The following is a 27,735-nucleotide window of genomic DNA, read 5'->3' on the forward strand; positions in this document are numbered from 1 at the left end:
AACACATTAGAGAATTGTACAAAAAGAAAAAAAATAGTAAGGGGCATTTCTGAATTCTGATGAAGAAACTCCCAGATGCAAAGGTGTTGGATGTTCAAGAACAGAAGAAACGGCTGTCTTTCAGTAGACCACAACAGCCTACTTATTTTTATTCAGTAATAGTGATAAACAATTACAAATGGTAATAAAGAAAAAAAGTGATTAAATTATTTAATGCCAAGCTAAACTTCCACTACTCAAGTCCACTAAAAAGATAAAATAGAATGATTACTCTAAAAGAAAAATAATGGAACCTAAAGCAGAGGAACTGTATCAAAAAGCACAAAGATCCAAAATCGCACTAAAGAGGTCAAAAAGGGAGTCCTAAAAGAAACGTATTATGATGTCACAGTGAAATGAAGTTGACCTTTTGGATATTAAATGACATCACTTTATTTTATTCTAATGGATATTTGTCTGAAATGTTGTCATAATTCGTATATGAATCCTTGGATTACAGCCAAAAACATGTTTTGTGAGGTCACAAGGTCACAACATGGAGGCATTAAGAGAGTCATTTCTTGCATTTTCTTGGTTACCTACATATTAGTCTAAAGGGGGGGATTCTACAACCTAAACATCTTCATATATCTTAGAAGTTCAGATATATCACTTCTAACATGGTGGCACAGGCAGAATCTGCATATACAAGATACTTCGACAACTGTATTACCAGGTTCAGAAGTTCACACACGCAAGCGTGAAACAAATAGGAAGTTAAGACAGTTAAGACTTCTTATGTTGGATCAGTTAGAGTCGATTTTAAGCACTTTTGTTGTTCTTCCAATGCAAATTGTGCCCTTCAAACAGTCTCAAACAGAAGAACTATATGTCAAGGAAATAAGGGACTGTGATGACTGGTATGCGTAGAGAGCACGTGAAGCGGGGTGCACTCTGGACCTTTGGGGTCTTCCTTCACCACTATCTGGTTAGTCCAACTGCTTAGCATCCAAACTGCAGAGGGATAAAAAAAGGCAACCATAAGTTTGTTCAACTCTGGGTAATTATAAAAACAACCCCCCCCCCCAAAAAAATAACATACCCATGGGTGCCTAACTTTGTGTAAAAGTGGAGGGGCAAAATATGACCTGAGTGAGGATGTGCGAAAAACCAGAAACAAAACATATTCCAATAAATTTATTGATTATGAGTCTCAATGCTATGTCACAGGACCAATTAATTTAAAGAAATGAGACATTCAAATACCATTTTAACAATTTACAAATTTGATTACAAAGGCAGAAGTTACACATTTTTTTTCAACTGTCCAGAGCAACCTATTTGTTTTTTTTAGATAATTTTTGGGGCTTTTTTAGCCTTTAATTGATAGGACAGACAAGTGTGAAGGGGGGAGAGAGAGGAATGACACGCAGCAAAGGGCCACAGGCTGGAGTCGAACCTGGGCCGCTGCGGCAACAGCCTTGTACATGGGGTGCCTGCTCTACCACTAAGCCACCGGCACCCCCAGAGCAACATATTTAATCTTTACCAAATACACCAAAAGGGTTCTTTCTTAGAGTGGACCGCATAGTGAAGTCATGTGCTATTTCATTAAGATTTATACTGTCTGTACGTCTTTGCTGTACGTGGCGCAGAGCAGCACTGTTTAATCTTGACTGAGTCATTGTGCTACGCGGGTATGTTTTAATTCTTCTCAATGCTGAAAAACTCCTTTCAGCTGAAGCAGAGGAGCTTGGGAGGACCAAGAGGATTTTCATCAACAGCAGATGCATCTCCTAAGTCTTTTAGTGCACTAATAACATTTTTTAGGATTTTTCCATCACTGGTTTCTTTGTCCTGCTGGGGTAGAAGATCAGGTAACATGCTCAGCTGGGTTGAGAATCTACATCAGATGTGTAGTGTTTTAAAATGATACCCATTTCTATAGAGCACTCCTCCCCTTTTACTGTTTTTATTATAAGTTTTTCCAAACAGTCATTTACATCTGATCCTTCAATATGAAACCTTGGTTTCAATCATTGTGGAGATCATAGAATCCCAGTGCTTCTCCTTAAAGTACTGCAGGATGCTGTCTGGTGGATGGGTGCTTGTCGCTATCCCATCCATCGTTCAGGTAAGCAATTAGGCTGAAGGTTGTAGAGGATGTTCACATATTTGTATTTTCTCAATTTTTCTACCTGAGGTTTGGGTCCTGGTTGACCTGCCCCTTCATTGGCTGTGCTGTTGGCCTGGCTCTGACTGGCTGTTCATGTGCCTCTTCTGTGCTGTTCTGTCTATTGTATCTATTCTGCTATCTGTAACTTCCTGTCACAAGTATAGGGATCAGAAATGAATAAATCTGGAAAATAAATGTTAATATTCCAATCAAGACATCACAAATTTAATTTAGCCAAGAAATATTTAGGCCAATATTTGCATTTTTTAAAAAGACATTTGAATACTTTCAAAGCAGTTTTTAACAGAGGTGGTGCAGTTTAATTAGGACACTTTGAATTGCAGCACACTGGAGGGCTCTGCATTAACGCTGCATTGGTCACAACTGTAGGCTAAATGTAAAATATAAATTGACTTAAAATCTCATACAGATTCTACCAGTAGTTAAATACAAAGTTTTGAGATGAGAAGGATTACTGATATAGATCATGAAAAAATGTTAAATGTATACTCCTTTCTAATTTATTTTCTCAATTTTTCTACCTGAGGTTTGGGTCCTGGTTGACCTGCCCCCACCTTGAAAAGTGGAGGGGCATTTGCCTTACTTGCCTATAGGCGTAGGCGCCAGTGAACATACCAACCTGTCAATGTGCATTTTACTGTGTGAGGGTTATTACCACTACTGTATGTGTATATACTGTACCTGAGAGGACGGCAGTGTCTCATCTACTGTCCCTGAGAGGAAAACAGTGTTAGAATTTGTTGGAATTTCCACACAGAATATTTAAACTGAATAAATATGTAACTGCACGTACTTGTGATGGTTTCACAGATGTTGATAAATCCACGTCACCGGTGAAATTGCAATTAGTGATTCTGTCAGTACAAATTGTACTGCTATTACGTGCAGTGAGAACAGCTTGAGGGTTCTGTTCAACAGGATTTCCTGAAAGGAAAAAAAAAAGAAAAAAAAAACCCCAGCTCAGTTCAAGCTTTGACTTCCTGTATTAAACCATATGTTGCCCCTTCATTTTCTACAAATGGCTTTTATTGTGAAACATTTGAAGGAACTTCTTGCGGAGGATTCAGTGACTTGTATGTTTGCATGCAGAACCTCAAATGTAGCTCCTGCCACCTGGTGACACTTTTTTATGTTACTACAACAACATTTCGGCAGGCTCAAGAACGGACACAGTGACTGAAATAACAGTAATGATAATAAAGATAGGACAAGAATAATCCGATGACATCACACATGTCGTGAAAGGCCACCGGGGATGACTGGAGTGGACCATTGTGTCATCTGTCATGTCTGTTGGCCAAGTCATGGCACGATTTTATGACTCCACAATGGCGTAATCTGACATAGTGACTGTTGGAACAGACAAAAATGTTGTGTAGTGTATAGGGTTGTAGTCAACCAAAGAAAATCTTGGTCAACTAAAGTCGCACATAATCTTCAACTAATTGATTAGTCGTGGGAAAAAAAAAAAAAAAAAAAAAAAATCTGCATGTTATTTTTGCTTCTGCGGTGGTGTCTGTGTCACTCTGCAGTTACACCTCCAAAACACTAGTCAGCGGTGGAGGACTGTGTTAAGTGTTGTAAAGTTTAGTTCAAATCAAACTTTATTTATATAGTTGATTCAAAACACACATTAAACATGGCTTAATAGAGACCATTTCAAACACAAGTACGCAAATTGGCTTCACTATAACTCGCAGCATTCACAGACAAACGTCTTTATCTGGACACATTTCCCCCACCAATATAACATGCTAATGTTATTAGCACAATTTATACAATTTTACATTGTATAAATTAGCCTAGCGTCTAGCGATCTTTTCCTCTTCTCATATAAAACCAGGGACAACAGCAACATGTAACAAAGGTAACGGCACATAATTTGGCTCTGTTACAACTCACAACATTCACCGACAAAACAACTGTCTTATACTAAACACATTTCCCAAGCAAATACAACATGCTAACGTTATTAGCGCCAGCCTACGGCATTTACATGGTATACATTAGCCTAGCGACGAGCAGAGATTTCCTCTGCTCATATGAAACCAGGATAAATCCCTAAGTATAAATCTCTGATGGATAAATTACACACATGATTTAAAATGCTGTTTTAGTGGAGGCTTTACTGTCTTCACAATTTATTGTTTCTTATCTGTGAAATACAAATATTCCACTGAGGAAAATGGTTTCAGCTTACACAAACTGACAGGAGGTCTGTGTCACTGCGACGCTGAGCGTCAGGGTGGGTGAGTTCAACTTTCTGTCAACAAGGTGTTTTGAAAACACCCCCATTTTCACAGGTAACTTAGCCTGTCCCCACCGCTGCAGAAAATAATGGATTAATCCTGGAAAGCTGTTGATGTAGCCCTTTTCTCCTTATGAAAGTAACACAGCGATTATTCGACCAATGAGAATTTGGTTGGACGAGAGCATAGCAACCAAATAATCGACTAGTCGACCAGGAGACTACAGCCCTAGTAGTGTGAACCTGGCATTGGGAGACTACTGCTAAAGGCAGAGAGGCTACAGTGACTCACTGTTGCCTCTTGAGGTACAAGTAGTATTGCAAAAAAGCACAGGCTGGGGGTAGATGATTAGCATGGAAATTTCAGTAGATATCGCTGCATCACAATACATAGATGTCTTTCATATAATGTCAAAACTGTTACTAGGCTACTTCACATTCTGTTGATAATGTTAGTTAATCTTCATGTTTGAAACAAAAATTCTTAAACAGTACGACTTTATAATGGGACCAAACCAAAATTGAGGTGTAAATGAGCTTCACTAAAGCACTGCAATGTATTTTACAACTTTTATCTCTGATTTCATCCTGAACGGAATAAATGAAAAATATTATTGCTTACCAGATGAGGGATTTCCTGCAACACTCACTGTTTCAGTCCTCATGGTGAGGGAACCTCCTGTGACATTGTCCAGTCTTTTGTTGCTAACAGCACTGCTGTTATCAGCAACTACTGGTGTTGTGGTTGATCCTGTAAATAATGATTTGTTGTCATAACTTGTGTGGTTCCTTAGAATTTTTTATATTTTTTAGAAAAATGAAAGTTAGAACTTCTGCCTTAATTTAAGCCAAATGCATTTGAGGCTCACTTATACAGTGCAGACAAGTTGTACACTAGTTTTAGTGTTGAAGTTGAAGAGCTGCTGCTGCTGCTGTTGCTGCTCATGTGATTGATGCTGCCTCAGACTGTCAAAAAAAAAAAACACTGAGGGGCACCTCCTCCGTTTAAAATTATGTTTTTTAAAAAGCGCTCTTGTCTTGTCTAAACTGTGCTGCTTTGCTGTTGTATCCTGAGAGACTCATTTATAGATAAAAAATATCCCCTGCTTATTAAGGATGTAATCAGGGTCACCTGAAATCCATGCATATAAAGCCCTGAGTCCGTCCAGGATTGGCCTCCACAAGTCCATGATCTGTAATGACAAAATATCGCACAAGGTACTCAACAGAGAGCCGGTTTGGCAGAGATTTGTGATTGTTAATGGGGATTTGTAGGTTCCCTTCAGTAAAGTAATGAACTTCAAATCATTTACCCAGAATCAACAGTGATTATGGTTTATATAATTACACAATACAAAGCAAAAGTCTAAGGCAGTAGTCTGTGCTGGACAGGAAAACACATTCCAGAAACGACAATCAACTTAACACATCCTGTTCACTTGTAAGTATGATTCTGGAAATCTTCTGCACCCAAAGATAACAGAACAGACCTCAGAGCCGTTTGAAAACATCATACAATACTACAGTCTTCTTTGCCAGGACTTTGTACTTTGTGTTCTGCGTATTTTTTTCACCCAGTTGTTCAAATAAGAAAATAATCAACACTTTCATGTGATTATCCACTGCTGGCATAAATACCTTAACTTACACGTATCTTTAAGTGTTAAAAAATGTTGAAAAATACATCTTATAGACCAAAACTGAAATATTTCTTAATACATATGCTATAAAAAGTCTCACAAGATGACTGTGTACTCTACCAACACCAGATCCACATTTGAAGAGTCTATTAATGACACGACAAATAGGGCACAAAGCCTTCCCTTATTTGGTTTGACTTACCGTACTGAAGTTGACCAAAAACTGCAGGATGAAAAATGGATCTAAAGATGAAATGTTAAAAAGTTTCCGAGTGTTAATCTATAGAAACCAAAAGCTTGCAGCTCCTTACGTCTTCTCACTCTTGTCTAAGCACAAGGGGAGCGAAGGTTGAGAGTGAGGAAGTAAAGCCACATTCCACGTAGCGAAAAGCAGGCCAGGGCTGTTTCTGTTTTTTTCATCTCTGTGCAAAACGTTGTTTGGGCGGGGGCCCTGTGTCAAACTATGGTGGAGGGTTTCCAAAACCTCTAAGGTGGTTGGAGGATATGTCCTCACAAGATCTTTTTTTTCTCTCTCAAATTCAAATTTCACATCTAACACTGAAATGAAATGCCATTCAGTCAATGAATGGCATTTAAAAGTAAGTTTGGAAACAGTGCATTGTAATTTATAGTGCTCCAGATATTCATGATCTCATAGTCAGAGCTTACCCATCACCAGGAGGACCGACACGCTTCTTATCAGCCATCACAGAGCCGACCTCCATCAGATGGGCCGACATACTTCTTATCAGCCATCAACCATGGCAATTACAAGTGTGTACAGTGGAAATTTACCTTTTAATGCCATTAATGTACTCATCCGAATAAAAAAACAAACAAACAAACAAAAAAAACAATATTAAAGGTATCATTACTTCTAACACAGTGTAGGGTGGATGTGAGGGTGGTGGATGGCTCCAACAAACACTAGACCTTTATCTGGGAGCCCGGTGTTCACTCCCATATAAATGTAAAGTTTTCGCTTGGCAGCAGCTCCAGCAGGCGCTTGCAGCGGCCAAAGGGGCGGGGCCGGCTGCTGCAGATGTGTCCATCAAGGCTGACACGGCTGTTCACTTTACAAGGATGAACAAATATATCATAATACAGAGGTGCCAAGTGTCACTCTTTGAGTATGACAGTCACGCAATTTGACCCATTCTCACACCACACGCCACACTTGACATTTCTCACGCTTATATTTCCCCATTCAATACTCTATATTTATTTTTTTCATGATAATAAATTTTGGTCCTTGCGGCTTGCCGTAGTTCGAGTAACTCTGATTGACTGACCGAGATAACCAATCCCAGACCAATCCATCAGTTCTTTGTGCCGAAATCTAACCAACCACGAAAGGCACCACGCAATATAAACCAATCAGAAGCAACATAAGGCGGGTCTTGGCGTCTCCAACTATCCTTCACACACAACAGCGCCGACATTTAAAATCCACTCGACGTTCTCCTGCTTGGTAGAAGACGGACGGTAGGTAACTACCCAATTTTGTTCACTGTTGATTCGCTGTTTCTCCTTGAGTTTCCTAGTTAATATGTACTGTTTTAAGGCTGCTATAAGTCTATTATTGTCCTGTATTTGTTGCAGAGCTGTGTAACATTTATTTGCCTCTTCTCTTGGCCAGTTCACACTTGAAAAAGAGACTCTAACGTTAGTCTTGATGTGTGTGTGTGTGTGTGTCAGAGTTACAGACTTGTAAATATCAATTTAGACCCCCCTAAAGCAGTGTTTCTCAAAATTCTAAATTTCAAGGTCTATCCTTAACTCTGACAGTGTACAAATGTTCCATTTGTACACTGTCAGAGTTACAGACCTTGTAAGGGTCAATTTAGACCCCCCTAAAGGAACCCACAGAGTCCCTGGAATCCACTTTGAGAACCACTGTAAAACAGTATTCAGTCAAACAGTAACATGTAGCTATCTTTTGAAAGATGCTAGGTAAGAGGAATAGACAGCAGAGAGATCTGCTGTCATTCTGGGCAGTGCCAGTGACAGCCCCCCCTTATGCACCCCCTGAAAATGAGAGTGCAGAGGGCACAGAAGAGACAGAAGATCAAGAGAGATCAGAAGAGATTGAGGACAGTGAGGACAAAGATGTAGAAGAGATACAAACTGAGAACACAGAGACAGAGGATGAGACAGTAGAGCCAGCAGAGAAAACAGTGGAGATGAGAGTAGACACAGGGAAGAAGCAGAAGGCCAAGAGTGGAGCAGCCATCTACAGGTGCACTTTTAAAAGGGAGTGGACAGCAGAATGGCCCTTCATCACTGTAGGCACAACCACCTCCTACTTTTGGTGCTCTATATGCAGACACGAGAACAGCTGTGCCCATCAAGGAAAGGCAGATGTCACAAGGCATATAAAAAGCAAAGCGCATCGTACCAAAGAACAGGCAGTACAGTCAACAGCCAGCATTGCACCATATTATGGCCCAGCCACTATTGGTGGCATGACAGCTCAGGAAGTCAAGGTACTACATGCTATTCAGCTACTACCAGTGTTATGAACACTGCTAGTAGCTGAATTGCACTTGTAGGTTATATCAGCATAAATACATAGTAAATGAAACAAATGCCTTGTCTAATCTAATGTTCATTTGAACTGTTCTTATTTGTTTATTTTTGTATGTGATAGTGTTTTTCTATGGACCTTGAGTCTGCTGCTAAGACATTCATTCAATCAAAAAACACTTAATGTTTTATTAATGTTTTTTACATGATTTGCTTTTTAATTACCTCCTTTCTGTTGCAGACAAGGAGAGCTGAGGTAAAGGTAGCAGTGTCAGTGGTGGAACACAATGTGCCATTTGCAGTAGCCGATCACTTCAGCCCATTGCTAAAAGAATGCTTCAAAGATTCCCCTACTGCACAGAGCTTCAAGTCTGCCCGCACAAAAATGTCCTGCATAATAAATGAAGCAGTGGCTCCTCACTTTAGAAAGGAACTGGTCATGAAGATGAGGACCAATCCTTTCACGTTGATCACAGATGGATCAAATGATACAGGTCATTAAATTTTCCACACTTTCCAGCACCCGTTTTAGATATATTAATCAGAGAACAGACACACACACACAATTTCAGTCTGATGTGTACCTTTAATCTGACATATATGATATATGTACCTATCGTTACAGGACGTGAGAAGATGAACCCGCTCACTGTGCGGGTATATGACAGTGACCTCAGCAAAGTTGTCCACAGGTTCCTGGATATGTGCCCCACCAGCGGGCCAAACTGCGGCACAGCTGAAGTGATCTACAAGAAGATGGATGAGGCCTTGCAGAAAAATGCCATACCATGGAGAAACTCTGTCAGTCTGTCTGTTGATAATGCTCCTGTCAATACAGGAGCAAGGAACTCCATCGCATCCAGAATTCATCAAGAACATGCCAGCATCTACATCCATGGGTGCCCTTGTCACATCATCCACAACACTGCCAAACAGGCTGGCCAGGCCTTTTTGGAGGTGAGTTGAATCATGTGTGCTTAAGACCTACCGTATCCGTTATGCCTAATGTCAAGTCACACAGGTTGTTATGCTGTGCGGTGTCATGAACCAATGACAACAATGTCTTGTGACTATAAATAATCATGTATTGCAGGTGTGTGGATTTGATCCAGAGGATCTCGCTGTGGATGTCGGATATTGGTTTAAAGGAAGCACCAATCGTAAAGGTTACCTGACAGGTATGTATGTGCAGTCCCAATGTAGTACAAATTAAATCCAGAAGAGTTTGATCAAATTGGCATTAAGATGTTCCATTCTTGTCATAGAATTCTGTGAGCTCCATGGAAGTGAGTATATGGAAATGCTCATGCACGTGTCCGTTCGATGGTTGAGCCTGGAGAATTGTTTGACTCGTATCCTGCAGCAGTATGCGCCACTGGCCAGCTACTTGAAGTCTTTAAGTAGGCATCACATTTTAATGATCCAAATGCATGGTTATTAGAACAGACTGAAAAGTAAATGTAGTATGTAGTATGCACAACCATTTTTTTCTCTCTCTTTTTCCAGCCAAGGCTCAGGAGGCTTGTGGAGGCATTCTCTGACCCAATCACAGAGGTGTACCTGCTCTTCTATCAAGCAACGTTTCCAGTCTTCTCCACCTTCAACCTCCTTCTCCAGAGAGAGAAGTCGTCCATCTTCCTTCTACATGATGAGGTAAATTGGGAAGGTTGGGATACAGTTTGCTAGTATGATGTACTATCTTTGTTCCTTTTTTATTAGCATGAAATAAATGTAAATTTGTAAATCTTTTCTGAAATTTTTAGATGAGGGATTTCATCCGCAAGCTGCTCTCGAAGTTTCTGAAGCCCGCAGCATTGCAGCACCGGGAACTGCATGAAATCTGCTTTAAGGAGCCATCCAACCAACTGCCAGGTAATTAGTAACTGTCCAAGTTTTACATCAGAATATGCACATGCACTATCCACTCACTGATCTCACTCAACACACTGTTTGTTAGAGGGCTGCAGTCATCTCGTCACACACATGGGACCACAATGGAAACAAGTCCCCAGGACTTTTTTGTTTAGCCCAAATGAGTGACTGACTATGCTGTTTGCATTTCTGTCTAATAAACTATTCAATCAATCACTGATATGATGAAGATACTTAAAGGGATGCTTTCAAGTTAGCTATTGTGGTTTTTGATGGTGACTAAAGTGACTCAACACAGTCTTATTCCTGTCTCATACTGACATGTTGGTGCATACAGCATCGTTAATGACCTCTGAAGTTGTTGATTTGTGTCTCTTGTAGGAGAAAAGTTGGTGATTGGCTTCACTACTCGAGCTACACTCAACAGGCTCCTTGAAGCAGGAGACATTACACCGCAGCAAGTGCAGAGGTTCCAGCAGGCAGCAGTGGCATTTCTGGAAAGGGCTGTGGAGTATGCCATCAAGAAACTCCCCATGAAAGAGCCTCTGATAAAACATGCCATGTTTCTGGATGTCCAGCAGAGAGCAGAGTGTGGAGTGGAAGATGCCCTCTACTTTGTCGACAGGTTAGTTGGGGTATCAAGTAAAGTACATTTTATCTATAGTGCCAAATCCTAACACAAGTTATCTCAATATGCTTTACAAGTAGAGCAGGCTTAAGACCAGGCTGTTGTCACATTTTCTTGTTTGATGACCACATCTGAAAAACAACCCCTGTTTCAGTTACACTACTTTACCAGATCAGTGCACATTGTGTTCTTTTTAGGTTTCCTGAACTTCTCCCGTACAATGGACCTGAGGAGCGTGACAAACTGAGTGAGGAGTTTCTGGACTACCAGTCCATGGACATTGCCATGCCCGAAGACCCAGCAATGTTTGACTTTGAGAGCTTTTGGGGGAACATGGCATCAATGAAGAATAAGGTAAGAATTATTCTGTACTCATGGGAATACCCATTGACATAATCAACTTAATACTACACAAAAATACTTGAGAGTAATTAGGCTTCCTATGTACATTTTTCAAAGGTGACCGGTATGAGCAGATTTGGCAGGCTGTCTCGTATTGCCAAGTTGGTCTTGGTACTTCCTCATTCAAATGCTGATGCAGAACGAGTTTTCTCTGTGGTTGGACTGAACAAAACCAAAACCCGAAACAGTTTGGCTCTTGAGGGAACTCTATCATCCATCATGACAGTGAAGATGGTGAGCCTTGAGCCACAGTGTTTTAAGTGGGAGCCCCCTGCCTCTGTCATCAAGGCATCAAAATCTGCGACAAACACCTACAACATGAGACATGTCCCCAGCTAAATGATGGAGAGTTGGTTGAAATGAAATGTTGACAAATAAATGTATTTTGTCAAAATTCTTGTTACAATTTTCATTTCTAATTTCTGGTTAATTAAGACTAGCATTAGGAGGCCACAGTGCAGGGAGAGCCGCTGGCATGGAGGTGAGGACATCAGTCTTAAGGTGTAAATTGACGTTAAAACAGGCCAAATCGATGTTAAAAAAGGCCAAATTTTTTCCGAACGCATCATGACACTAAAGTCTCACTCTTGTCATTTTCTGAAACTTGGCAGCCCTGGTAAAGCCAAATCACAATGTTTTTTTTCCAAACCTATCCACGTGTTTCTTGCCTTAGCCCAACCACGTGCATTTGTTGCACAACAAAATAAAGGTAAATACGAGGTGTTTTACCAATGTTGTACGTTTATTTTGAAAAAGACTGTGTGCATCGAAGGAGCAGAAACTGTACATTTCCTGTGAAAACAGAAGTGTATTTTGAAAAGACACAATGCATGTAACAAGCATAAATTAACATGGCGTCCCAGAACGTGAAAAACATTATACACCCAGGATACCTAACACGTCATATGTAGACATGAAAAGTTAATTGAACAAGCAGGGATATGTGACAAGTTGGGAGTGAAAATGAGTTGGCATTTCAAAAATGGAGCCAATGCAAAAGTGACGAACACTGCAGTTCTTTGAATGGCCACTTGGGGCTGGCTCAAAAACAGAGTAAATCCCCATAGGCCCCCTTGTTAAAATGTCCAACTTTACAGCAGAAATGAACATGTTTACAGCCTGGTACAAAAAACAGTTTTGGTCTCTAGAGCTAATTTTAACCTCCATAACTGTACACGGTGGTGAATTTTTGTTAATTTTATTAATCCCCAAAGTGAATACGGAGGGTCTGAGAGAAAAAAAGTCGAGGATGGAAAGAAATGAACAGCAACAAAGTCATGTTGAAAGCAGAGAGACAAAAGGATATGAGAGGTGGATCACTCATTCCTACATTTAACTTATTTCCTATGTATTACTGTGATTACTGCTTCACAGATCATTTATGCTACTGCCCACTGACATGGTTTTAAAGTTATCCAACTTTTAGAGGTGACCCTGAATAGTCAGTTATTCGACAATTCAACCTGATGCCCGATTGCACTGCTGATCTCACAGTTAAACTGTTGTAGTATTGGGAAAATGTGGTTATGAAACAAAGGATCTTTCCATTCAGGCTATATGGGGGTGCTGAATATCTAATTTTACATAGAAATATTTGGTTTCTTCCAATAAATCAAAGCCTTTTGGTATAAATGGATTAAACAGAGCACTTACAAAATCAGCAGTTGGAAGCGCATGCAAACCGCTGTTCATGGCTTGCATTACTCTATCTATCTCTCTTTCTATGAGAAAGTCAAAAATTCTAGTCACAGCCATTAAAACAAGCAGGTTGAGAAAATGGACCAACTGACATGTCAGTTCAGTTCAACTCAATGGGCTTTATCGATATGGCATTTGAGATGTGTTGCCAAAACACACTTACAATTAAAGGACAGTGAATGAAACTGATCACATGAAAAACATTATTAATCAGTACAGTGAAATAGGTACTTAAATTAGTAAACCAAATAGAATGATATACAGTATATAGTCATTCATACATATCTCATGTCTCTTTTATGTGTTGTTGTTGTTGTTGTTGAGTGTGTGTGTGTGTGTGCACGTGTGTTATAGATCAGCTGTACAAGTAATGCATAAGTTTGTTTAGAAACAATCAGTCTGTCTGTCAGTCAATTGATCTCCTCCTATTGGTGCTATGGATGGCGCCAGACCTACACATGCACCTCCTACACACACCAAACAGCGGATGCAACACATCTATGAAGTACATTCTTATGCCAAGTCAGTAGGCCAAAAAGTTGAACTGGGTATGTTGGCTCCTTTGCCTCCTGTGGAAACAATGGAAACAAATGTCACACATGAAAGTATGGATCAATGAGTTAAAAAAAACAAACAAAAAATGATCTGACAAATAGTTGAAGATAGGCAAGACTTGACCAAGATTTCAAAAATTCTTAGTCGGGGACACCCCTAACCATTTTTGCTCCCCAAACGTCTTTAAAGAGACAATATTAGATCAGGATTTTTTTTTTTTTTTTTTTTCTCATTGGGGCATGCCCCAAGAACGCCCCTAGCAAACTCACTTACTGGACCGTGATATTTCTTAACCCAGTGTACAGCCCTGCTCTGAAGTAGAACTCCACACAACCAGAGATACTTGGTCCAAAGCCACATACCCAAAGCCTCTATCCTGAGTTGACTTACTCTGAGATGGGAAACTCTGAGTATCCGGTTCCAGAACAGCTCATCTGAGTTAGTTCAGTCAACTCTGAGTATGTTCACTCTGAGTTAAACCGACAATAAAAAGCCATCATCAATGGAGCTCCGACTCCACGATTCACCATGGCAACAGGTAAATAAAAGACAGCGCCTCCATTTTAATCCAGCGGATGTAGAAATATTAGTGCATGTGTAGCAGACGGTGCACGTTTATCTTTAAAAGAAGAGCCTGAGTCAGAGCAAGGGAAGTGTAAATAAGTTAACCATAAAGTTAATAAAAAAGTTTTATTCAGTGTTGTCCATTTATTCATCATTTATCAGACTTACATTTCCTTAATGAAGATGAAGTGGTGGAATCTGACTGTGTATCAGGCTGTAGATATATTACATTATATTAATAATATATAATAATATATTTGTTCAGATTTAATCTGATGGGGAAAAACATAGGAGGCAGCAACTGAAAAACAGGAAGATTTAAAACATATAGGCTAGGCTATAGATCAAAGACATAAAGACATGACTGTAAACTCACAGTCTGACCTAATTTGTGCACTAATATGTTTGGTGATTTGTACTTGAAAAGACGTTGAGGTTAAAATACAGTAGATTTTAAAATGTTGCACATGTATTTGTATCTTGACTCAACAGCATTCAGTGACTTTATTTCAGGTACAAATGTAGTAAATTTAAAGACACTGAAATGCTGCTCCATTGCTCACTCAGAAATATTAACACATAATCCCCAATATTAGGCTATAGGAATTATGTTCCATCAGTGCGACCAGTGACATCAGTGATAGAGATCATTAGTCACTGATACTACGTGTCTAAAGCTTCATACCGATTTTTAAAATTTAAATAATTAGACCTACACATTATGTGCAATAGACATTTGGGAGCTGCTCTAACAGACTGACAGTCTGATTCTTGTGCACAGTGTTATAAAAAATAATAAATATAAAAAGGACAGAGGTTTGATTCTGAGCTGAGGGTGAATTCTCGCTGTGTAATATTTGAATGTAAAGACAATAAACTGATGTCCAAAGAAATGATTGATGTGCATAAATTCAGTAGGCCTAACTTAAGACAGTCCTGAGTAACAAACTAATATCCAGCAGGATTTAGACTGTGACAGACGGTAAATCTCCGCTAATTAATGCGCTTCGATACAAGCTTTGACACAGACTGAATGAATGAGGAAATGAAACAGCGTGTAAGAGGGAGGAGACAGAGAAAAACTCAGGATTTATTGAAGAAAACCTGTCAGCGAGCAGGTTATGTTCACAGAGTCTGTTACCATGGTGATTGACTCGGAGTTTCAGTTACCTCTCTTTCTGGAACGGATAGAGTTTCCCTCATCTCAGGGTTAACTTACTCTGAGTTTTCACATAACCCACTTCCAGAGGGAGGGGCGTTACTATTACAAAGTCAAAATATTTACATTCTAGTACCAGCCTCCAGTAATTCCAGGAGACAGTTAGCTGTGACCCAACATCGGATGTCCTTTCATTGTGAATGAAATTAACTGTGTGGTGTCTGGATGCTCTCACTGGGTAAACCCTACACAAACAGAAGTTAAGCAAATATTTCCTCATTAAAATGAATATTTCCTCATTAAAATAAATTTCTCCTGATATTTGATACTTTATTACTTGAGACAGACAAAGAGATACAATGATGCATAGCTTTAAGAGCCGACAGGATCACATCGACAGATTTGGGTAATAGCATGCATAAACTCTCTGATCAGTGTGGGAGAACATGTTTCTTGTAGAGCTGGTTAAAACCTATGCTTAGGGACTGATTGGCTGATATTTTGAATTTGTTGGTTTTGTGTGTGGCTGTCCTGCACCTGTGCTCTAAAAGTATTTGTAGTTCCCAGGAGGATCAAAACTCAAATATGAAGTCACATCCCAGCCACCATCCCCCTCTGATTATTAACACGTTTTTGTCCCCATGATTAGACATAGAGTTTGAAAGCCTGTTACATAAATGCTCTTGAGAGTTTAATAGTTTCAATTCTAATGGTCAGTTCATTGCATGAATTGTAAATACACTGCAAATAAACCCAAAAAATCCAAGAAACAAAACCTTTACAATGCTAAATAGCTACTGGCTCTGTAGATTACATGCAGCAGCCCATTTGTCCAGTTCATGTAAGAGAATCCCATCAACATTTGTTAATATCTCCCACTGACAGATAATACGTTAGGCCTTAAGCCTGTCATATTACTGCTGCTTAATCAGATCTACAAAAGATAGCATTACCAAAGTACAAAATAAAGAACACGTACAACATCAAACCATATTACTCACACACTTTATCCACAATATATCCAAAGCCAGATTTTCCAAATTTAGCCTACAGTTGTATTTTTCAATGCATTACCATTACTAGTTCATACATTGTACTTCAACTGTTGCTTAGCACATTTTTTTGTCCTTTCTCAGAGCTTCAGAAAAAAGGAGAGCAGGATTTTTGACCATTTACAATCAATCTATCAATAAATTTAGTAACAGTTTCTTCTGGCTGAAAGATACGCTTCAAAACAAACCCCCAAAAACTAAAGTACCAACCTATCAATGTGCATTTTACTGTGTGAGGGTTATTACCACTACTGATGTGTAGATACTGTACCTGAGAGGACGGCAGTGTCTCATCTACTGTCCCTGAGAGGAAAGCAGTGTTAGAATTTGCTGGAATTTCCACACAGAATATTTAAACTGAATAAATATGTAACTGCACGTACTTGTGATGGTTTCACAGATATTGATAAATCCATGTCACCTTTGAACTTGCTATTAGTTATCCTGTCAGTACAAACTACACTGCCATCAAGTGCAGTGAGATCAGCTTGAGAGTTCTCTTCAACAGGATTTCCTGAAAGGAAAAAAAGAAAAGGAAACAACAGCTCAGTTCAAACTAACTTCCCGTACCAAACCATATGTTTAAAGGTTTAATGTGCAATGCCTTGCCACATGCTTCAATCAAATAGGGGGCAGCATTTCACCTCCCCCCACCCTCCTCCTCCCTGTTGAAGATGTGAGGTGTATAGTTAGATGCTACAAACCTTGCAATGTCCTCCAAAATGTACAATCTTCCAATATTCTCATAACAGTGATGCCAAGTGGTTACAATATAGTGAACCAATCAATATGTAATAATTCATGGGTCGATACAACGTAATTGTACAGGTGTCAGTTTCAAAAAAGCCAACTAACTAATAGCAGGGCAAGAATACACACAGTTGACCAAACTGCTGAAACACTGAGGGCAATTCAAAATAACACTGCTATCTTACAGTCTTCACATTTACATAGCTCAGTTTTAGCAAAACCATAGTAGCAAGAAAACAGCCACATCAAAACCACATATCGACACAATTTGGAATGTTTTGCAGTGAGATTTGTGTTGTGAGTAGTTGCACTAAAGATACCAGCTTTTCAAAACACTGATTTATCTATGGAAGCCCAATGCAATATCCACATACATATGGCTTTCTTTTTTTAAAGTTAATCAAAGGGTTAAATTTCATTTAATTGTAGATTAATATTTTCTCTAGAGATGTTACTACACAGAGTTAAATGGGAAAAAAATGATGGCATGAAACAGCAGAGGCACTGTATCAACCCGCTGAGTACTGCCATTAGCGTCAACCTAGCAAAGACTGTTATTTCTACATAATGGAGGATAAAAAGTAATAAAATTAAAAAACGTGCCAAACAGTGCCAATCCCCTTTGATCTGACATCAGATGTGACGGACAGTTGATATAGAGATACATTTATGTGCTGATTGCAGATAGTTGCATTGAATAGTGTTTTTTTTGGGGGGGTATTTATTGCATTGTTAATGTGCCTGATATTCTGGAAACCTGCCTGTGAGGTTTTGGTGACGTGTGTACACTGTCCACTGGTCAGCCAAACTTCGGCTTACACCGGCTGCGTGCCGCCTGCGCTGACAGTAGACCTGGTTTCAGCTGGCGAGCTTTTAGCGCACCTGCTGAGCTTCACTAAAGCACAGTAATGTATTTTACAACTTTTATTTTTAATTTCATCCTGGACGGAATAATTGAGAAATATTCATACTTACCAGAAGGACGATTTCCTGCACCACTCACTGTTTCAACCCTCATGTTGAGAGAAGATCCTGTAACATTTTCCAATCTTCTGTTGCTAACAACACCCCCATTATCAGCAGCTGTTGTTGTTGTGGTTGATTCTGTAAATAATGATTTGTTAACTTGTGTGGTACAGTTCCTTGGACATTTTTATAATTTTTAGAAAAATGAAAGTTAGAACTTCTGCCTTAATTTAAGCCAAATGCATTTGAGGCTCACTTATACAGTGCAGACGAGCTGTACACTAGTTTCAGTGTTGGAGTTGAAGAGCTGCTACTGTTGCTGCTCATGTGATTGATGCTGTCTCAGACTGTCAAAAAAACACTGAGGGGCACCTCCTCCATTTAAAATTATTATTTTTAAAGAGTGCACCTGTCTTGTCTAAACTGTGCTGCTTTGCTGTTGTACCCTGAGAGATTCGTTTATAGATTAAAAAAAAATATCCCCTGCTTTTTAAGGATGTAATCAGGGTCACCTGAAATGCATCTACATAAAGCCCTGAGTCCATCCAGGATTTGCCTCCACAAGTCCATGATCTGTAATGACAAAATATCGCACAAGGTACTCAACAGAGAGCCGGTTTGGCAGAGATTTGTGATTGTTAATGGGGATTTGTAGGTTCCCTTCAGTAAAGTAATGAACTTCAAATCATTTACCCAGAATCAACAGTGATTATGTTTGATATAATTACACAATACAATGCAAAAGTCTAAGGCAGTAGTCTGTGCTGGACAGGAAAACACATTCCAGAAACGACAATCAACTTAACACATCCTGTTTACTTGTAAGTATGATTCTGGAAATCTTCTGCACCCAAAGATAACAGAACAGACCTCAGAGCTGTTTGAAAACATCATACAATACTACAGTCTTCTTTGCCAGGACTTTGTACTTTGTGTTCTGCGTATTTTTTTCACCCAGTTGTTCAAATAAGAAAATAATCAACACTTTCATGTGATTATCCACTGCTGGCATAAATACCTTAACTTACACATATCTTTAAGTGTTAAAAAATGTTGAAAAATACATCTTATAGAACAAAACTGAAATATTTCTTAATACATATGCTATAAAAAGTCTCACAAGATGACTGTGTACTCTACCAACACCAGATCCACATTTGAAGAGTCTATTAATGACACGACAAATAGGGCACAAAGCCTTCCCTTATTTGGTTTGACTTACTGTACTGAAGTTGACCAAAAACTGCAGGATGAAAAATGGATCTAAAGATGAAATGTTAAAAAGTTTCCGAGTGTTAATCTATAGAAACCAAAAGCTTGCAGCTCCTTACGTCTTCTCACTCTTGTCTAAGCACAAGGGGAGGGGAAGGTTGAGAATAAGCATGAACGCAGTGCACTTAGCGAAAACAAGCAGGCCAGGGCTGTTTCTGTTTTCTTCATCTCTGTGCAAAACGTTGTTTGGGCGGAGGCCCTGTGTCAAACTATGGTGGGGGGTTTCCAAAACCTCTAAGGTGGTCAATGTGGTGCACTTTAAAGAGAAAATAGGTGAAATCTGTGAGGAACTCTTATTAAAAGCTTCCAGTAATTTAAATTGTGCAATGTTTCAATCTAACAGCGAATGAAAAGCATTTAAAAGCACGTTTGGAAAGAGTGCATTGTTATCAAGAGTGCTCCAGACATTCATGATCTCATAGTCAGAGCTTACCCATCACCAGGAGGGCCGACACACTTCTTATCAGCCATTCCAGAGCAGACGGTGTCATTACTTTTTATCCAAATACAGTCACTTCTGGCTCCAAATATCAAGTTGGTGATGACCGAAATGCTGAAGCCATTCATCCACAGAGGATACTGAACACGCGAAAGCACCCTGAAACTGAGGGGACATCAACAATACCCTTTTACAAAGAGAGGCATTCTGTATTTTTACCCTTAATACTCTCTTACCTAAAGGCTAAAACTTAGAGTTTGATCTCAATTTTCTTTGGTAATTTGTTATATTTTGAAAAAGGACAAGTGTGACTGACAGATTTTACTTTACCTCTACAAATGCCTTTCATGAATTTCAATTGTCCAAAAGGTTTATTTCTGTTGATGCAACACCCCTTTTTCTCTGTCCTACTTGTTAGTGTCGTGCTCCTTGTTATAGGTCCCATCACAAATTCTGGCTACTTGCCAGACTAAACCTCTCTGTATCCTTAAAGAGTTACAACTGTTTACTATTTTTTCCTACTGTTTCTATGTATTTTTCTACATATTATGTTTTTATGATTAGTGTTTTTTGAATGATTAATGATAAATATTCAGTGTAACTTCTGATATTCGTATTCAGTATGCTTGCATGGTATTGTTTTTGTTGTTTTTGGTACCTTTTCATGGAGACATGTTTCGTCCACCATGTAGGACTATGCGAGAGTGCCATTCAGCTCTGCTCTGATTGGCCCAACCTAATTGTTGAGTGGATTGAGAGATGAATGTGTTGTGTCTATATATGGCTTGCTCTGCTTTGTGACGGTGATGGTGACAATGCCTGACAAAGATCTCTGTTAGCTGAAACGCTGCACAATTAAAATTTCTGGGGGCTTTTCATATAGTGTGCGGATCTCCTGTCTGATCAGTTAGTTAGTTAGTTAGTTAGTTAGTTAGTTAGTTAGTTAGTTAGTTAGTTAGATTTTGTGATCCAGCACCTGTAAAAGTTTTTTGGATCTGTGTACCTTACACCTTGCTTGTTTTAAATGTTGCAAGAAAAAGTGTGTTCAGGTGTCAAAATTAAGACAAATATTGCACCTCATAAATTCTTCAGTAGGTGGAAAGGAAGTACCTACGTACAGTAAAGTCACTCGGTTCACACGGTCCCTGACACTGGTCTTCTGGGGGAAATTCCTGTGTCAATTGCCTCCTCACGTGAACTTCCGGTTTTTATACTACTGCTTTCTTTATTCTCACCAGCACATTGATCACGTCACGGCAGCCTTCCCAGTTATGTGTAAGTTAGAAAAAACTACAGGAAAAGGAAAAAATAATAGTAATATTGTAGATTCTGTGAGCCATGGCAGCATCCACCGTTAAAGTCACTGAGGTCCAGACCTCTGTATTTTTTAGAAATGTAAATGAAAGTTGTGAACAAACTGCCAAAAATAACTTTACTTTGGTGCGGCAAATATCTTGTAAAATACCAACATTACTGACTTGCTCATCTGATGGCAGTCATTTCCTGTGTGTCTCTGGGGGGTGGTCAAGTGGAAACTTCAGTTAAGATGGTGCTTCCTTGTTTATATCAACAACTTGAGGAAACAGGACAGAAAACTGAATCCATGTGTGCCTGATAAAGGTTAAGTAGAGAATGTTACTTGTGGACTGCTTGTAGTTCAAGTTTCAGCCATTCATCTTCAGTCCTCATCTGACAAATAGCTCCAGTGCTGACATGCTAGTTTAAACAGTGAACTTCTATCATGATGTCATCTAGTTAGTTTCACCTGACTGAAATAACTACCTCTTAAATTCATACTTTATTAAGGGTTGGAATTCATGTTAAAATGAGGTACCCCTGTATATTTTCATTTTCACTGCAATATTTTCCTATTGGAGGCCAGTAACATTTACATTTAAATATCAACTCAACTGTGTTTACTTTCTTCACAGAAACGTAAATGAAAAGAATCTGTCATGAAAAACAGTATTAATCGTACAATAAAATAGGTACTTAAATTAGTCAAAACAATAGAATAATCATATCTCATGTCTCATATATGGTTTCCTATGTGTTTACCTTGTGTGTTTGTGTGTTTAAAAAAAAACATGGAATAAAGGACAAAATAAAAAGGCAGACTGTGAGCTGTGAGGAGATGAGACCCAGCTTTTATGTGTTGCTGTTTTTGCTGTTGCTCTTGTTGTCAGTAGGCCAAAAAGTTGAACTGGGTGTTTTAGCTCTTTGGCCTGGTATGGAAAAAATGGAAACCAGCGTCACACATGAAAGTATGGATCAATGAGTTAAAAAAACAAACAAAAAATGATCTGTCAAATAGCTGAAGATAGACAAGACTTGACCAATGAGATTTCAAAATTCTTAGTCGGGGACACCCCTAACCATTTTTGTTCCCCAAACATCTTTTAAATAGACAATATTAGATCAGGAAAATTGTTTTCTTCTTTTTTTTTTTTCATTGGGGCATGCCCCAAGAACGCCCTGAGCAAACTCACTTACTGGACCTTGATATTTCTTAACCCAGTGTACAGCCCTGCTCTGAAGTAGAACTCCACACAACCAGAGATACTTGGTCCAAAGCCAGATACCCAAAGCCTCTATCCAGGACACAGAGGGAGGGGCGCTACTATTACAAAGTCAAAATATTTACATTCTAGTACCAGCCTCCAGTAATTCCAGGAAACAGTTAGCTGTGACCCAACATCGGATGTCCTTTCATTGTGAATGAAATTAACTGTGTGGTGTCTGGATGCTCTCATTGGGTAAACCCTACACAAACAAAAGTCCAGCAAATATTTCCTCATTAAAATGAATAGACGATTTCTCCTGATATTTGATACTTTATTACTTGAGACAGACAAAGAGATACAATGATGCATAGCTTTAAGAGCCGACAGGATCACATCGAGAGATTTGGGTAATAGCATGCATAAACTCTCTGATCAGTGTGGGAGAACATGTTTCTTGTAGAGCTGGTTAAAACCTATGCTTAGGGACTGATTGGCTGATATTTTGAATTTGTTGGTCTTGTGTGTGGCTGTCCTGCACCTATGCTCTAAAAATATTTGTAGCTCCCAGGAAGATCAAAACTCAAATATGAAGTCACATCCCAGCCACCATCCCCCTCTGATAAATAAAGTACAGTCCCCTATTATATTACTGACACATTTCCGTGATTAGATGTAGAATGTGGAAGCCTGATCAGAAAATACTCTTAAAAGTTTAATATTTTCAATTCTAATGGTCATTGCATTCCACAAATTTGAAATACACTGCAAATAAACCAAAAAATCCAGGAAACAAAACCTTTACACTTCTATGTAACTACTGGCTCTGTAGATTACATGTAAGAGAATCCCATCAACAATCCCTGTCATATTACTGCTGCTTAATCAGATTGATTTTCAAAAGATAAACACACACACACACACTTTATCCACAATATATCCAAAGCCAGATTTTCCCAATTTAGTCTACAGTTGTCTTTTTCAGTGCATTACCATTACTAGTTCATACACTGTACTTCAACTGTTGCTTAGCACATTTTTTTTGTAATTTCTCTGAGCTGTGGATAGGTCTCGAGAATATCAGGCTCTTTGAGAACTTCAAGGAATAGAGAGCAGGAATTTTGACCATTTACAATCAATTTATCGATAAGGTTAGTAACAGTTTCCTCTGGCTGTAAGATATGCTTCAAATTCTGATACTGTCTGTCCGTGACGATATGTTTGGCATGCACATGCTGCAGAATGAGGGAGTGATCGGCCCTCAGGCAGTCAATGAGTTCCAACTTGTGCTCAGTGATGGTTTTCACAGCAGGGCCCTGTAAAAGACAGCAGGTTTTGTTTATCAGTCCTGAATGAGTGAGGTTTTTACATTTTGCAACTGTGGGACAAAGCTTTGAGCAATATTTTGTAGGCCTCCGTGTGTGGTTTGTACTGTAAGTGTGCATGTGGAGCTTGCCCGTTTTCTAAATGTCTGCCTGAGTGTTAATGTGTGTCTTTGTCACTGGCAGTACATCCTTCCCTCTCTCCCCTTGAATGCTAAAATAAGCTTCCCTGAACAGCGTAAGCAGGTACTGAAATGGTGATGGAAGAATCAACAGTTTCGTCTGCCTCAGCTTACTTAAAATATGTCTCTTGGATGAATAGCTGCTTTGCTCAGAAGTAGGAAAACACAGCTAAAGTTCTCAACAGACATTCTAACTCGAGGCTGCTCAGCCCGTCCTTGGACCAGGCCTAAAAATTTAGATTTACTTAACTGACGCTTTTGTCCAAAGAGAGAGTTATCCTCTATCCCATATAGGAGCAAGGACACGAGAAATGTTCTGTAAAGTACAAGCGGTGATTGGCTGTTTCATTGATTGAGTGGAGGTCAACGAGAGCTAGCCTCTGTTTTTGCCTTGTTCCAACATCTGGATGATGTTATATGTGGAATGTGTCTTCATTCACATCCCCTACAACTGCAGAACAACGCCGACTCTCAGTCCCGTTCTTATGCCTAACTCTCTTGTAGCTGAACTGAACTGGCAGGCGGGTCCTCCAGCTCTGGAGTATTAATTTGCACCTCTAGTAGTGACTTGATCGTACGCCACTCTGTTTTTTGTGCTAACCAATATTTTTTAAATTTTGTTTCACATAGAGGTCCACTTAGACTTATACTTATATATATATATATATATAGCATAATTATTAAACTTTGATCCTCTGCCTGACCATCTATGTGTCCAAGGCTATTGAGCAGAAGATTTTAATACTAGTGGTAGCCACTGCATGTGAATGGATGAATAGGTCAGACCTGCGCAGCACTGGATTTGAAATGAACTGTTATAAACTGTGCTGTGCTTAGATTACCTGCTGTGAAACAACATGACCCTCATCCATTTATAATGCTTGTGTCTGTTTGTTCCTCTGAGTTCAATTTGGTGAAAGTAACACAAAAGTAGTGTAATAAGTAACTTATTACTCTAAACAGAGTAATCATTTAAAATAACTCATTAGTAAAATATAATATATAACATTTAGACAGTAACTTGCCCAACGGGCAAGTGACCTGACCTGCCCACATCTGTGTATGTGCAAGAAGAAGGTAAGGTTAATGTTGCCAGTTAAAAAAAGCATATCTGATCTACAGCATGTTTTGGTTTTTACAACAGACAATAAGCAATTGTGTGTCAGCTAGCCTGGCTCTGTCCAAAGATAACACCTCTAAAGCTCCATACTTAACACATTATATTCCTTTTCCATTAAAAAAAACTTAAGTGTTACACACTATTTTTTGGCCAAGTGTCAAAAGTCTTCCTTTAAAGACTGGTGCAAACTATGCATCTGATTTAGAGAAGATTAATTTCTTCTTCCAGTCCCTGGCTCATCCATCTGTTCAGCTTGACTCTACTGCAGAGGCATAAAAAAGTATCCTTGACTGTGTTCTACTATGATTAGTGTGTCTGTATGTGTCTGTGTGTGTGTGTGTGTGTACCTGAGAGGACGGCAGTGTCTCATCTACTGTTTCTGAGAGAAAAGCAGTGTTGGGATTAGCTGAAACTTCCAGACAGAATATATAAATAAACAATAAACATGTAACAGATCACCAGTAAGCAGTTAGTTAAATGTTACCTGCACGTACTTGTGATGGTTTCGCAGAGGCTGATAAATTTAATTCACCGTCAACCTCGATATCAGTCATTGTGTCACCGCAAATGATACTGCTATCACAGGCTGTATAATCTGCTCCAGGAACCTGTCCAACAGTAGTTCCTGAAAGTAGGGGAAAAAAAACATTTAAAAAAAAAATGGAGTTGTAAATGAGCTTTACCGAAGCACAAGTTATGTATTTCATAACTTTCAGTTCATGATTTCATATTGCACTGAATACCTGAGAAATACCACTGCTTACCAGTTGGACGGCTTCCTGCATTGCTCACTGTTTCAACCTTCATGTTGATGTTTTTTGCTTTAATGTTTTTCATGGTTCTGGCGGTAACAACACTGCTTCCATCAGCAAACACTGTTGGTGTGGGTGAGCCTGTAAATATAACGATCACCGTCAGGAGACTTAACTTGGGTATAATTCCTAAAAAAGTGAAACTTGTTCCTCTAACTTGATGAAAACCAGATGCATTGAGGCCCTCTCATAGTACAGACAGATCTTTACCTTCAGTGTTAGGGTTAAAGAGCTGCGACACATGCTTGTAATGTGACTGATGTTGCTTGACAATGTCCAAGAAGTGCTGAGGGGTATCTCCTCCCTTTTGCATTATTATTTTCAAAAGTACTTTCATCTTATCTAATGCACTGCTTTGCCTTTGTACCTCACGGAACTCATTCATAGATAAAATATCCCCACACTTGTCAAGGATGTAATCTGGGTCACTTGAAAGCCACATACAGAGGTTGTGCTGCGCTGACTCCAGCTTGTCCATGATCTGCAGTGAGACAGAAAAGGTTCATGTGGATTTGTTTGTTTTCTCCTGTAAAATAATGAACTTCACCCACACTGAATTGAAAGTTAGGCTATGTTTTATGTAACTGCCTAAAATATTTTGCCTCAGGCTATTTTGTAAAGTGACTGGAAAACACACACAAAGTAGAAACATTAAAGTGAGCACGACCACCGTCAACTCTACTCATCCCGAATTAGTCGTAAAATTCTTTAAAACATCTGAACCCAAAACTGACCACGGCAATGTGTGAAAATATGTCATATAACTGTAAACGAAAATACTGCTCGTACAACAACAAACTTGTTAATGCTCGTTACGTTTTAACCCTTTGATTTCATGGCTGTTTTTCTGTGTTTTCTCCACTTAACAGTCCAAAAACTCAAATTATCTTCACGTTTACGCGATTATCCACTGGTTGCATTAATAGCTTAACTTTTCACGATCTGTAAGTGACTAAAACGTTTACCTAATACTGTATATGGATTAATATTGAGACATTTCTCCATGCATATGCAAGCACAGATGTGAACTCGAAAGTCGACTCACACGAATACCTCACACATCACACATACACACACATCTGGAGATTCTCTTTATGGCACGATAAAAGCGCACATAGCTTACCTTTATTTGGTGCGACGTATCGTCCTGTCATCGAACAAAAACTTCAAGACTAAAAATTGACTCTAAAAAGGCAACATTAAAAAAGTTTCCGACTTATGGACAACAGAAAGCAGCTCGCTGCGCCTGCGGTTTTTCACTCTGACAGTTACGCACAAGAGAAGCAGATGTAAAGCCAAGCCCACTTCCTTAATCTCTTACACAACCTCAGCACAGTATCAGTACAGGTACAAAGAATACACAAGCAGCATACAGGTTAGGTTAGGTTAGGTTAGGTTAGGTTAGGTTCTTTAATGTCCCCAGGGGGATAATTGTTTTCACACATCATTGTTGGTTTCAGGACAGTATACAGAACATATAACAGATAACAGACCCTCTTCCCACATATATAGGGGTGAAATATTAAATCTACATGTTTTTGTTTAGGGCTGTGATGGCTGAAGGCACAAAACTTCTTTTTAAATGTTTTTTTTTTCCAGTCCAGTGCCCTGTATCTGCGGCCAGATGGGAGAAGTATGAAAAATTGGTTCAGGGGATGGTCGGGGCTGTTCACTATTGCACATGCTAGGCGTGGCAGCACAGTTTATAACGGTGTCGGCCTGCTCTGAAGCGCTGTGCAATGAAATATGTCAGTGTGAGTGTCTGGGCTCACTGTCCAGGGTTCAGGGCAGGTGTGTCCAACCTTTTTTTTGACTGGGAGCCAGATTAGATTATATAAACACACTTAGGAG

General features: G+C 39.3%; 2 protein-coding genes across 7 annotated transcripts; one reads left to right on the top strand and one right to left on the bottom strand.

Annotated features, from left to right (window-relative positions):
* Window positions 1-114: 114 nt before the first annotated feature.
* si:dkey-10c21.1 (uncharacterized) lies at window positions 115-27,173 on the bottom strand. Of its 6 annotated transcripts, XR_007450763.1 has the most exons (7): window positions 6,734-6,748; window positions 6,267-6,622; window positions 5,557-5,617; window positions 5,047-5,175; window positions 2,970-3,100; window positions 2,858-2,889; window positions 115-993 (listed from the first exon to the last, which is right to left on the bottom strand). XR_007450763.1 is itself a non-coding variant. In XM_049594237.1 (6 exons), exons 2-5 carry the CDS (start codon window positions 26,360-26,362, stop codon window positions 16,815-16,817), a joined length of 537 nt encoding a protein of 178 aa, XP_049450194.1. In that variant the 5' UTR covers window positions 26,363-26,365; window positions 27,008-27,172; the 3' UTR covers window positions 115-993; window positions 16,792-16,814. The 6 variants fall into 6 exon arrangements, 3 of the variants coding, with proteins under 3 accessions (XP_049450194.1, XP_049450193.1, XP_049450192.1); XM_049594237.1 differs by lacking the exons at window positions 2,858-2,889; window positions 2,970-3,100; window positions 5,047-5,175; ... (1 more) ...; window positions 6,267-6,622; window positions 6,734-6,748 and adding exons at window positions 16,792-16,823; window positions 25,567-25,697; window positions 25,837-25,965; window positions 26,095-26,365; window positions 27,008-27,172; XR_007450765.1 differs by lacking the exons at window positions 115-993; window positions 2,858-2,889; window positions 2,970-3,100; ... (2 more) ...; window positions 6,267-6,622; window positions 6,734-6,748 and adding exons at window positions 12,221-13,759; window positions 16,792-16,823; window positions 25,567-25,697; ... (1 more) ...; window positions 26,095-26,365; window positions 27,008-27,173.
* Window positions 9,871-11,832, top strand: LOC125899183 (uncharacterized). Its single transcript, XM_049593260.1, has 6 exons — window positions 9,871-9,876; window positions 10,097-10,243; window positions 10,354-10,462; window positions 10,844-11,087; window positions 11,288-11,444; window positions 11,550-11,832. The coding sequence occupies exons 1-6, from the start codon at window positions 9,871-9,873 to the stop codon at window positions 11,829-11,831; spliced, it is 945 nt and encodes a 314-aa protein (XP_049449217.1). The 3' UTR covers window position 11,832.
* Window positions 27,174-27,735: the final 562 nt, after the last annotated feature.

Source organism: Epinephelus fuscoguttatus, linkage group LG13 (genome assembly GCF_011397635.1).
Source record: "Epinephelus fuscoguttatus linkage group LG13, E.fuscoguttatus.final_Chr_v1".
In the NCBI taxonomy this organism is placed as follows: Eukaryota; Metazoa; Chordata; class Actinopteri; order Perciformes; family Serranidae; genus Epinephelus; species Epinephelus fuscoguttatus.

Bases quoted from the DNA above. Each gene is read 5' to 3' on its own strand.
- LOC125899183 (XM_049593260.1), top strand. The intron at 10,244-10,353 runs GTAAATTGGGAA...TGAAATTTTTAG, and splicing joins TCTTCCTTCTACATGATGAG to ATGAGGGATTTCATCCGCAA. The intron at 11,088-11,287 runs GTTAGTTGGGGT...TGTTCTTTTTAG, and splicing joins GCCCTCTACTTTGTCGACAG to GTTTCCTGAACTTCTCCCGT.
- si:dkey-10c21.1 (XM_049594235.1), bottom strand. From the start codon at position 26,362: ATGGACAAGCTGGAGTCAGCGCAGCACAACCTCTGTATGTGGCTTTCA. The intron at 25,698-25,836 runs GTAAGCAGTGGT...CCCTACTTTCAG, and splicing joins TGCAGGAAGCCGTCCAACTG to GAACTACTGTTGGACAGGTT. The intron at 25,452-25,556 runs GTAACATTTAAC...CTTTTCTCTCAG, and splicing joins ACCATCACAAGTACGTGCAG to AAACAGTAGATGAGACACTG.